General features: G+C 37.2%; 1 protein-coding gene across 2 annotated transcripts in view; it reads right to left on the reverse strand.

Annotated features, from left to right (window-relative positions):
* Positions 1 to 621: 621 nt before the first annotated feature.
* Positions 622 to 13,014, reverse strand: part of Cntn1 (contactin 1) — a 268,377-nt gene continuing 255,984 nt past the window's right edge. For both annotated transcript variants that reach the window (XM_071609195.1, XM_071609194.1), the window contains exon 24: positions 622 to 1,297. In XM_071609195.1, coding sequence (XP_071465296.1) covers positions 1,221 to 1,297 — 77 coding nt within the window. In that variant the 3' untranslated portion in view covers positions 622 to 1,220. The remainder of the gene's footprint in view (positions 1,298 to 13,014) is intronic.

Raw genomic sequence — 13,014 nt, forward strand, 5'->3', positions numbered from 1 at the left:
GAGACACATCTTCTGTCTCCCTGTGGCCTTCCAGTTTTGCATAATCTTCAAAGTACCATTAACAACATATCAATTTGGTATTTTTAGCCATTTGTCAATATGGCATTGAAGTGGCAAATGAGCTTAAAGTTAAGTTTTATTTTATTGTTTTTAAAAGAATACTGTAGCTTCTTCAACCTACAGATGATTTGTTGATTTCACATCTTCAATAAAGAAAGATTATACTTAGGAATGAAGCACAAAAACAAAGATATTAGAATATTATTAAGTAATTCAGATATTCACTTAACTGTCATTTATCTCTACTATATAAAGACTCACATCTTAATAAAAAAATGGAAGAACACTACTTCTCAAAATCCATCATTTCACATATGAATACATACAGCAATATGATGATATTTCAGATAAGAGCTGTGGTTTTTGAGGTTTGATACTGATGATAAGAAAAGCATAAAATAATTTCAGAGTAGAATACAAAAGTAAAAAAAAATCTGCATATGGTATGTTTACCATTAGAAAACTAACTGAAAAGCATTACTGATTCTGAAAATGAAATAGTTAGAAAATTACTTCAAAAATAAGAATACTGATAGTAAGTTCTAGAATTTGGCTTTCAATATTCAAAATCTTTCAGCTCATTCAGTAAAGTGATTTGGTAATGAATTTATGCTGAAATGTTTCTGTCATGTTCTTTTTTTATTCAGAAAAAAATCAAAATTTCGTGAATGATAGGGGCCATTCAAAAATAAGCAGGACCCAAAACAGAGGGGATCGTACAAGAGACTGTATTACTCTTACATTTACCACATACAATCAACATTTCAACCTCTATTATATTTCACAACTTGTTATTAAATTTAAAGCACCTGTGTATGGTGATTTTACTTTCACTCTACAGCCTATGATATTGAATTGAACACTGAAACTTGTCCCATTGGAATAAATCATGCAACTGTCACAGAATCAGGTTAAGTGGTTTATAAGGCATATTGGAACGAGTTAAAAATCATTTTATATCCATTTAAAAGTTTATTCTTTTGGATGAAGGGGTTCCTGAATGCCTCAGTCATAGTGTGTTGTAAATCAGCTGGATAGTTTGTTGAAGTATAATTTATTTGGCTTAGGATGAAGCCGCAGAAATTGGTGGGAACTGTCTTTATCCCAGGATGAAGGGTGTCCTCTGAGCTGGGTTGGGAACAGCAGCTTTCACATCACACTCAGAATTCCAAGTAGACAAGGATGCCAAGGGCAGGCAGCAGTAAGCCAAGAAAACTTGAAGACAGGGTGGACGTACCTACAAAGAAAATGAAAAGCATATATGTCATTTCATTGATTGGTCACTATTGCACATTTAGTCTGCTTGGGAAAGGTATGATTGTGTTGCCCTGAAAACCAAATGTTTTGTTTATTGGTGATTGAAAAGAAAGAAAGAAGGAAGGAAGCAAGGAAAGAAAGAGAGAAAGAGATAGATTTGATCAAGGATTTAGAGACCACATGAACTGTTTTTATAGGTTTAAAGTAGTCATAGAAAATAATAAGATCCAAAATGATTATGCTGCCCTTATGATACAGCAGTCCCAAATTTCTACCAGAAGGCAAAAGGTCAAGAAGTATACATAAGAAATGGGACTGGGGATGTGGCTCAATGGTAGAGCAATTGCCTAGCATGCACAAAGCCCTGGGCTTTGCAAAAACCAAACGACAACAGCAACAACAAAAATAACAAACAAACCTAACAATGTTACCTGGGATAATAATATCAGAGGTGTACTGGATAAATCTTGCATAATTCCATATTTCAATAATTTTAACACATTTAGGTACTCACATAAAGACTTAAGAAAAGCATTTCTAATAACATTTATTTTCTTTATGTTTTTTAGCTAAAGAATAATTGCCCTGATGTATTATTCTCTGAAATAAAAATGAAAATGATGTAATATGCTCTGAACACATATGAATTGATATTGCAATTTGGGTGCCACCTAGAAGGACAACTTCTGTTGTAAGTAAGTTCTTGGCCTATGTGCTTTTCTCTCTAGAACTCCTGACAGAGAAGGTTTACTTTTTGTTTCCATTCTCCACACATTTTAGGAACTAATTTACTGGAAAGAGGGAAGGGCTAAAAACTATAGTCAACAGTTTGCAAAGATAAAATTTTCTTCTCAATTTTCATAAGCTTACTTTCTAAATTTGAAAACTTATTATCTAAGATTAAAAATGGCCTAAACCAGCCATTCTTTAAAATATCTCTCTTACATCCAAGACTTAGAGCATTTCTCCTGAATATCTAGGCATTATGATCACATCTGTGGTCCCTCTAAAGAGGAAGATAATCCTTTCTGCATGCTTGCATTCCACCACTGTCCTGCTGGCTGCTTGGAAAATATAACAGAAAGTATTTTTAGATACAGATAAAGTGATATTGGGAAATAAGGAGGGCAATGAGGATCAAAAAGTGAGGACAAAATTTTAAGAGCAGGATAAATGGCCCTCCAGCAGCTGCAGTATTGCAGATGCTGTGTAACACTATCAATAACAATGAAAACACTAATCCTTACTATGACAGCCTCTGTTATAGTTCTACAGCAACAAAACGGACTCCCTGTTTGCTCTTCTCTCCCTCCCTCCCGCTCCCTCTCCCTCTCTCTCTCTCTCTCTCTCTCTCTCTCTCTCTCTCTCTCTCTCTCTGTCTCTCTCTCTCTTTCTCTCTCTCTCTCTCTCACACACACACACACACACACACACCATGCATATACACACTTTAACATAACAGTCTATTCATTTTATCGTCATACTACAGATTTTGTAACTCAGATTCAGGCCAACTACCACTAGAGGCCAGAGACAGGTTTAGATCTCAGATTTGCTTAGCTCCAAACACCGTGTTCTTTCTACCTCTCTGTGACTATCCTGCAGATAACTTTAGAAAAGGAATAATTTTGGAAATGCATAAGGACACTACACCCTGCTCTTGATGTGTCAAGATAATGTCATAAAAAGGAAAATAAATGACATATGGGAAAACAGGGCTACCTCCTAAGCTGTTTCAGAGAGGTCTTTGCATTCTTGTAGACCCTTTTTAAAATGTACTTTGTACATGATTTTAAAAATAGGCTACAATGCACACATCATGTTATTCTGATAAGATGACCAATAACAGACCTCAATTGCAGAGTTAAATATTCAGTTTTCAAAGTTTGACCCATATTAAGACCCCTGAAGACCTTTGTCCAAGGATGAGTGCAGGGTTTCTACAATGCTGTATCCTGTGACCACAAATTACATCAGCCATGGGTACCCGTTTATGTGCTTGCTTGAGTATGTGGCTTGGCACTGTACAAACTATGGCTGCAGAAAGAAGTGTAGTCAATTATGGATGTGATTTTGAAATTTTCGTGTTAGTATGAAAACCAAACACAATTTCATAATTTGTGGTTTCAACATCAGGATATTTGATTTATTTAAATAAACTCTTCATGTTTATGTGTGTTATATTTAATTTCTCTAATGGCTCGTGCTTATGTAATTGTGGTCTTCATCTTCAATTCTCTTCTCCATTCCAGCAGAAACTGGAGACTTGATTGAATTACTATTTAAAGTCATTATAAATGTGGGGGTCTATATATTCTTGAGGGATTTTCAATATATTTTGATTATATATCTCACAAAGTATATATTACTGCTATCAAAAATAATTCTAGTACATATATGGTATGTATTAAACATATTTTTATTTTCATGTATTTGATCAAAGTTAAATATGAACAAATCATCAGTCATGTGAATCACTTTTTTCCCTAGAAGAAGAAATTTAAAACTAATTTAGAGTACTGTCTATTTCATTAGATTTTCATGCTTTTTTTTTTTTCTTTTACCTTATTACTTCCTTCAGGAAGGGTTTTTTTTTTTTTTTTTTTGCTAGAGAGGAATACAGATTGAGAGCAGAAATTTCAATTGAACAATACTTCACTTAAAAGTTAAGTTGTCCTTATGGTAAGTATAGAACTGCTCTTATCAGTTTTTAATTATATCTCCTCTCTGAGGTTTAAATTTCATAACCATGATCTAATCCAAGTTGCTACTGCTTGGCTATTGATTATGACATCATATTTAGATTTTTCTTTTTGTGGTATCATTTCTATTTGTTTGTTTGTTTGTTTAGAGTTCACAATTATTAATATCTTTAGTTTATGGACAACTTCAGGAAAGGGGCTATCTGAATCCAAATCAATGCAGCTGTGTTAATGAATTTCAAGCTCAGTATATAGAAATTATTCAAACCATAATGCCACATAATTGAATCATGTTTCCTTAGCAAGACAGGACCTCTTCTGATAACTAAGCACAAGGCAGAAGGGAAAACAGCAAGAGGGCAGGGCAAGGGGGTCTGAGGAAGAAGACCTTTAAGGGATACCAGTATGCCCTCCATCAAACTTCTAATATTTCTCTATTTCTCTGTCTTTGTCTCTCTTTCTCTTTTTATATCATGATCCTCTAACTTTTAGAGAAAGGGTGTAAGGAGGAGAGTTACCCCTTTCTATGAAAGATTTTTCTCAAGAAATAGTATTTTTTTTTCCTATCAGAGAGATGATAGCCATCACCCACACCATCAGAAGGCATCCATTTTACTAAGTCCTGGGCTTGCCCAGCTTGTCTTGCAAGGCCACTTTTGACCCTTCCAAGGTCTTACAATCTCCATGGGCTCAGAGAAGAAAGAATTCTGATAAGATGGCTGACCCCTGTTCTGAGAGGTTTGCTCAGTACAGTCAGGTCTCTTAGGTACACATCAGTAGATGTTTGCTATTGCTAGTTGTTGAGTCCAACAAAACCCATGCTGGGACAGCAGCAAGTTTAGAAAGGAGAAAGAGCAAAACTTTGGGATTGAAAGAGTAAAATTAGCTCAAAGAGGAACAGAACAAAGCCACAGGTAATGCATGCTCCCTGCAAAGTTGACAGGAGACACTTCCAAGATGGCATAGCAGCTGTAAAAGGCCATAATGAATTCCTCCTTGAGTGGATAGTGTACAGTTACAATGATGGCTCAGTGATGCTTTACTCTTCCCATTTGTTAGTGGGGATACCGAACTGCTAACCTGCCCTCCCCTCATGACTGTAGTTAATCCCCACTTCTTCTACTTCCGCCTCAGAAGCTGAAATTAATCCAGAACTGACTGATACCTTCCTTAGATCCTCCTTAGAATTCTTTTAGCAGGAACTCATATCTTACATAAGGTCCTTCTCACTCACATGTGAGAAGGTAATTTGTCAGAGAACAGGCTTGTGCTTGGTTTTGGGTTGTCTAAGTTTTAACAGAACAGGCTGGCACACATAAGGATCAATAAGCAAGCAGAGACTTCCCTGGTCTTAGCAGCAGGTATGAGGTTATGCTGGGAGCAGCTTCATGTGGCAGCACAAGTAGAGAGCTCTGAGGCCAGGTGAAGGGAAGTGCAACCCCCGGTTTTTGCCTTTTGCTGACTGGACAATGTTGAGTATGTTCTGTAATCTTTGTAAACCTTAGTTCCTTCAGCCATAGAATAGGAATAATAATATGTCTCTATGGCTATATTGTGAGAACTGAGAACATATCTATCAAAGGCTTATGTATATACAACATAAAATTTTTCTTCATAAGCAATCACAATATGTGGAAGCCCGTTATTGAAATGGGTGCGAAAGGGATGCTTTATTGAAAGATGGATCTGAGGACAGGGCACTGCCAGGTTTTTGCCTTCTCTGTGTTTAAGCTTGCAGCTATACTCTCCCCCACCCAACAACTACCCCATGGAACACAGGGGGCTCTGCTTATCACAGTCTTAAAGCAGAATCTTTCTGTAAAGCACTTCAGCAAATACATGGATAGTAGAAAACTCCAAGTGAGGGAAGGGAATAATAAAAATAGACTGGACTAGACAAAAGGTAATAATGGAAAAGGAGCAGGAAGGGGAATAAGAAAGACAGTAGAATTAATTGGTCATAATGTTCCTAGCCTTGTATTTGTATATACGACCAGGATAACTCCACATTATGTATGACCACAAGAGTGGGAACCAAATAGAATAAGTTATACTTATGTATAGTCTGTCAAAATACTTTCTACTGTCATGTATAACTAAAAATAAAAAATAATGCAAATAATAAAGAAGAAAACTCTAAGTAAGTGCTAGCTATTCACACTACATCTGAATATGATTATTTCTTGCTCTGGACCTGAACATTTTATTTTTGGAAGAGTAGTTGGATAGAAACCAGAGCAAAACAGCAGCATAAACTGGGCATATTGAACTTTTCTGTAATAGTCTGGCTATAGTGTTACCTTCTCTGTGGCATGGTAGTCAGAAATATTTGTTTTTTAAGTAACAGAAATCCAACCAAAGAAAGAAGTGATACTCTGACTTTAGGGATAACTGAAGTCAGGGAACTGAATATGTGTAGCTTTCCTCTTTCCTTCCTTCGCATATTGCTCAACATTCTCCAGGAAAATAGACATGCATTCCAAATAGAGATGAGCTCCTAACTCACAATTATATTCTCAAAAACAAATAAGTAGTATTTTTCTTTAGATCCTACCAGAGTGAGAAACTCTAAAGGAAAAAATAATTTGCAACTTTGAATCACCTCTACCCTCAGGCTATTAACTGTGGCTTAGTTAGTGGCTATGATTGGACCAGCCTTGAACATGTTTCCATTCCTCAAGCAATCACTGTGGTAAAGGAGGCAATGCCACTTAGTAAATTGACAACTTGGTTCTTATCTCAGGAGGACTAGCACATTCCCAAGTGAATAGATTTGGGAGTAAAAGAGGGTTTCTGGGGCAAAAAAAAAAGAGAATATACTTCAACCCAAAGTGTAAATGCACAATGAGAATTGAAGGATATGAAAAAAACAACCCCCAGGGAGAAAAGGAGGACAATGGGCTCTGGACTTTCACAATTTCCCTTTTCTACAACTGTTCCCCCCGACTGCCCAACTCACCCATTCTGCTATGACTCAGTCTCACTGAACCCTATAAAACTCAGACCCCTATTGTAACCAGTTGCCAATTTCCTCTAGAAAATGTGCCCTTCTGCTGCTTGATAAAGCATTGCTGATCTGTTGAAATTTTATCTCCATTTCTTTTCTTTCTCTTTTATTTGCTTTCATTTAGTGCCCAAAACTGGGAAGGGGTTTGAGGCTGTCTACACCTCCCCACTAATGAACCTCTACCATATTTTCTCTCTTCTCATCTGATTTCTATTTCTCTCCTTCTTTCCTTCTGATAGAAGGAGACCCTTTGCAACTCCAAGTCCACTAAAGCTCAATGGCAGCAGATACATGTCCCCAAACCAATTCCATTCTTGGGCTAGGGTTTTGCTGCCTCATTGCCACATGGACAGAGCAAGGACCTGTATAGTGTCCATTATTGGTGTTGGAGGCATTCTCCTTCTAATCCTCTCCTCTCCAATTCCTACCTTAATTTAGACCTCTGGATTAGAGGCCGCTGTTTGCCATTTTGCTTTTGTATGCAACACCAACCTCCTCATTCTTTGGAGAGGTAAGATCCCTTTCAGTCTCCTGCAGAAGCACCCTGCCCAAGACCCTCCACCTTTCTGGACCCTGGGGGTCCCTCACTGCTGAGATTCTAGAAGGGATGCCCTCTCATTCTCTGGTGAAATTCTGTCTAGTGAAGGGAGACATCAAAGGACACTTTGATCTCAATCACCACCCCAAATAGACCTCTCCAACATGGGAGCTTCCATCTACTGGACTCTCCCTTAGGTTGTCTCAAAAATAATTTTAACAACCTTAAAATTTGATGCCTTATTAGGCTTAGTACTTAGATCTGGCCACAATATAAATCAGACAACCTTCATCAGTGGCCTGAATTTGGGACCTTTGATTCCAAAATCCTCCAAAACTTAGATAATTTTCCTGAATGAAATGGCAAATGGCCCGAGGCTTATCTCCAAGCTTTCTTTGGCCTTCACTCAAGGCTCTCATTATGCCAGCCAATTCTCACTGTGTCCCTGATCCATTAGCCCCTTAGATCAGATCCTGATCCCCAGCCCTCTTCTTCATTTACTGCCCTGAAATAGCAGATGAACCCTCACCAAAAGTAAAGCTGGAGGCTATAAAGGAAAGTTTCATAGAGAGGAGTGCCTGATTACCATCAAAAGAGACTATCAGAGTCACAAGCTTTTTTTTTCTGAGTCAATTTGAGACCTACAAATTTTCATAACCTCTTACATAAGCAGGCTTTATCTGTTTTTCTCTATTTGCCAGTATGATTATCTAGCCCCAATATTTATTCCCTCATATTAGTATGAAAAGATGTAATATGGCACATGAAAGTCCTAACTAACTTCACTATGAAAGCTCTAATTGACACAGATAAAAAGATCTGTAGTAAACACAGAGGTAACACCAAAAGTAAGGGGTTTTACAAAAATCAAATGGCATTAGGCATTCCTGCCTCATTGCCACATGGACAGAGCAAGGACCTGAATAGTGTCCGTTATTTGTGTTCGAGGCATCTTCTTCTAATCCTCTCCTCTCCAATTCCTACCTTATTTTAGACCTCTGCTCCATAGCCCCCTAGATCAGATCCTGATCCCCATCCCTCTTCTTAACTACAGCTCATGAGGACATATGTGACATTAAAAATGCTAAATTTTATATATAATAATTTTATCAAATGGGCCCACTGTGCTGACTCCCAAGTGATTTCTTTTCCAAGAAGCAATTTACCTGCAACCCTGCCTGGCCTCATGTGGACAATATATGGCACTTCCTTGGCAAACTACCGTTGACTACAGGGGAAATACAGGCCCAAAATAATGTTGATAAGGGATGGGTTGGATCCCCCTTCACCCAGGTGTTGGGAATGTTGGTCCAGCCTTGCTTCAGTTTCTTTTCTGTGGGAGAAATTTGGTGCCTGGGGCAGAGAACAGCTTGAGACAACTGAAGTCAGCTGGCCGGGGCCACTCCCCAGTGCTGCATGAAGGTATCAGGTACTGAGTCTGACCCTAATAGCCCTCAGGGGTACCAAATATCAACCACTATCTGTCTCTGTTTCTGAATGACTTGACCTGATGTTGTAGGGCACTCTCACCCAATGAATCTGGGATTCTGAGATGAGATCCTGGTCTGATCTGAGATCTTTGGCAAAGTGGTGACCCACTAATCCTCAAAGCATGAGTCAAGCAATCTCTCCTTCTTCAGAAATGCTTCAACCCCAATTCTGTCCATACTGTTTACCTCTTAAACAAGGACTCATTATTTAAAATTAGACTACCTTCTCTAGACTCTCACAAGACACATTTTATTCTGTACTCCCCTTTTCTGGCAGGAAAAAGACCAGAAAATCTGTCTCACTTAATCACATTAAAACTACCCCTCATCTGTCCTAGTTCAGTAATCCAAATTATTTATTTTCCCTAGTGGAGATATCACCCAGAACACTAACAGGCTTGGCTCCCACTTCAATTGAGGAGCATAATATGATATCATGGTCCTAAGAGTATGAGGACCCTAAAGGACAAAAAGAAATGTTAAGGGCACAACTAGCTGACAAAAATCCTCCCTTAAAACCAAGAAGTTAGTATCCTCCATTCTGAGTGAAGCCCCAGCCAGAGGTCATGGAAGGAAAGGCAGAAACTGCTGAATTTTCTTCATCCAAATGTAGCCAGTTGGGGAAATGAAAAATGGTTAAAATGCCCTACGTATGAGGCCTTGCTCAAAACAGCAGCTTCCTTTACTTCTTAGCTGCTGCCAGATCTCTATCTCTCCATGGCTTACAGAGCCTGCAGAGCTTTCAAGATTTACAAGGCTTTCAGAGAACTGGTTGAGATCAAAGGGGGAAAAAATGCCACCTTTAAATCCAAGCTGCTTGTGAGACCTAAATGTCTGGCTATGTATCTCTTAGCAGTGTACCACACTGCTTTCTTAACAAGTTCCTCCCTAAACACTACAGCACAAGAAGGGAAGATAGAAGATACAAGTCTTCTGTACCTTGAAAATTTTTTTACCTAAGGATTTCAGAGCTCTTTCACTTTTTCAACATCTGAACTGACTCTAATCTGAACCAAAAGTGCAGTCTGATCTGATAAAGATGTTCAGTATGTTGCTTTACTAATTACTGCCACTTTTTTAGAACTCCTGTTTTTAAAAATTCTATTTTTTTTTAGTTCATGGTTTTATAGTGAATTCACATTTCATCCTGTATACCTAATTTAAAATATTTTCTGATCAGTCTTTTTTTTCATCTAATTACAGAGGTTTTTACACTGTCTTTGTTTAGAGGCCAAAATTTCAAGGGTAAGCTCTCAAATACATTGGAGAATCTCCTTTTACAAAATCCTAAAAAAGGGCATGGACATGGTGATGTTGGAAATAAATCTGGTGGTCCCTGAGGACAAGTGGCCACCTGATCTCAGTATCAAGCAGGGCTGTTAGACTTTACACCAAGCATTTCCAATTTCATAGGTTTCTGTGATTAAGTCATACTGTAAAAGTCTAATAAGCTCTATTTTAATTTATAGCAGTTTAATTTTAATAGAGGCTTTAATAAACATCTCTAACATTGCCTTCTACCTGTAGAGTTCTACCTGCAGCTACAAGATTGTTTCCTGGCTGATTTATGTTTGTGTGCACACCTGTGTATTGTGTTGTTGTGTCTACATATCTGATTATGTCCATATGTCATGTACATGGTATCAAAATTGGCATATAGATAAATGAGTGCTCATAAATTAAAATTTAAAAGAGAAATGGATCCAAATACCTTTCAGTTCATGTGACTTAAAATTTTAATTTAAATTAGATAAACAGATGAGATTAAATATGTCTTTAAAATTAGTAACTCAAAGATTTTCTAGATGGTCAGACAATTAACAGAGTATTGGTTTCTATAAAATATCTAGAATGCAATATCCATTGTTTCTAGGATTTTTCTTCAACAAGGAAGAGATAGGTAATACTCTTATCAACAATTGTCTGATATCTTGTTTTTTACAGTTAAAAATGAGTAAATTAGACTTAACATCAATATCAATGTGATTGATCATAAGTATGTTAGAGGAGATTTATGATTAATTTATGCTAAAAAACATTAACTGCTAAATATAAAATCAAGTACTCTTGATTTTTCAAATTCTATAAGGTAATATATTTAAACATTAGATGTGTTTTTATAAATTGCTACATGAAAAAAGAGTTTAAGATTTCTTTGTTTCTGGATCTTCACTAAAGCAAGGTTGCTAAGAGTTAAAGTTCTAACAGGTGCAATTTTATATGAAAAGAGTCCAAAACTTTTCAGCTGTGTTTCAATTAATGTAGTTTAAATAGCATAAAATATGTAATCTTATTAAGAGGAATAATTGGAAAAATTCAGAAATTTCATAAGGAAGGCTTTTTCCTAAGGTCAACTATTAATGCACTAGTGATATAAACCAAAGTTTAATCCTCTATAGGTTGAAGTAACAAGGATTTCTTAAAACATTAATCTGCTTTTATCTATCAAGATAATTTCTCATGTCTGTTAAGTTTTATTTAGAAAAACCCGTCTTAATGAAATTACAGTTTGTACAACTCTGATTAAACAACAATTGTTATTTTAGTGTATTACACTGCACTAAAGATTCTGAATTTTCCTAAATGTATTTATATCTTCCAAGCATAAAGTCATTAAAATATAAGGTTTATAAGGACATTTTGCCAACTTGGTTCTCTTCCAACCAGAGTTTAAAGTAAATGTTCGAGATTATAAAAATTCTGTTTCTTGCCAGGCATGGTGACGCATGCCTGCAATCCCAGTGGCTTGGGAAGTCGAAGCAGGAGAATTATGAGTTCAAAGCCAGCTATAGCAATGACAAGGGACTAAGCAACTCAGTGAGACCCTGTCTCTAAATAAAATACAAAATATGGCTGGTGATGTGGCTCAGTGGTTGAGTGTCTCTGAGTTCAATCCCTGGTATCCATCCCCCCCACAAAAAAAATTGTGTTTCTTAGTTCATAGCTATTATACAAACTAAATATGTTTTACTCTTGTTAATTTCATTTTGTATTTTCTTTCTAAACTTTAACCAGTATCTGTTAGTCCCTTACAAAAGAACAACTGATAACATAACAACCTGAATTAATTTGAGATAATAGGCTATCATTTATAGGACAGACAGATGTAAGGCTAACTTCTAGCACTAATACTTATCCCAATTAAATAGAATGGGTAAATAACTGTAAAGTTATAGACATTAAAGGTAAAACTCAGTACTCTTACTGTAAGACTGGTGAAACTGGCTTGCTGTATATTCAGGACCCAAACTCAGAGACTAAAATTAAGGAATAAAACGGCCAAGAGAGAAAATAGCCAATACTTGGCTCTTGCCCTCTGAGATCAGCTTGACTCCAGGGAAAAAGGGGAATTCTTTAGGGTTTTTTTAGCTCATGGCCACACGATATCCTGATCAGGGAGAGTAATAAGACCCTGTAGAAGAGAAAGCTGACTGGTGCACATGCTGCAAAGGGGAGGATCATTGGAGGAGGTTATCCCTGATGCTTCTAAGGGAAGCCACATTGTCAAGAGACTCTGACCTATCCAGGCAGATGGCACTTTAATGGAACTTAGAGGTTGCTCACAAATTCCAAAGAGTGACCTCCTAAGGGAACTCAGCTGGCTCTTAACAATAGATAGGAATAAGGTCAATTTGGCCAGCTTGGTCTTAAATACCTAAATAGTTATCACCAAAGTATAGCCATACCTGGGTATTTAAAATAAAAGACTATTATTATTTTAATTGAACCTAAGATATATACTTGTGTCGGCCCCACAGCCCTGCCTACCAAAAATTGGACTGGCCTCTGTACCTTGGTCATCCTTACTCCTCAATTTGACATTTTACCTAGCAACCAAAGTTTACCTATCTTAATAAGGGTGCACACCAGGCTCAAGAAATCCCTCCAGTTTATTCCTTTGCTCAAAGGGCTAGAGTTATCTGCTGGGACTGGCATAGGAGCAGCAGGATTGGATCATCA

Source organism: Marmota flaviventris, chromosome 3 (genome assembly GCF_047511675.1).
Source record: "Marmota flaviventris isolate mMarFla1 chromosome 3, mMarFla1.hap1, whole genome shotgun sequence".
Taxonomy (NCBI): Eukaryota; Metazoa; Chordata; class Mammalia; order Rodentia; family Sciuridae; genus Marmota; species Marmota flaviventris.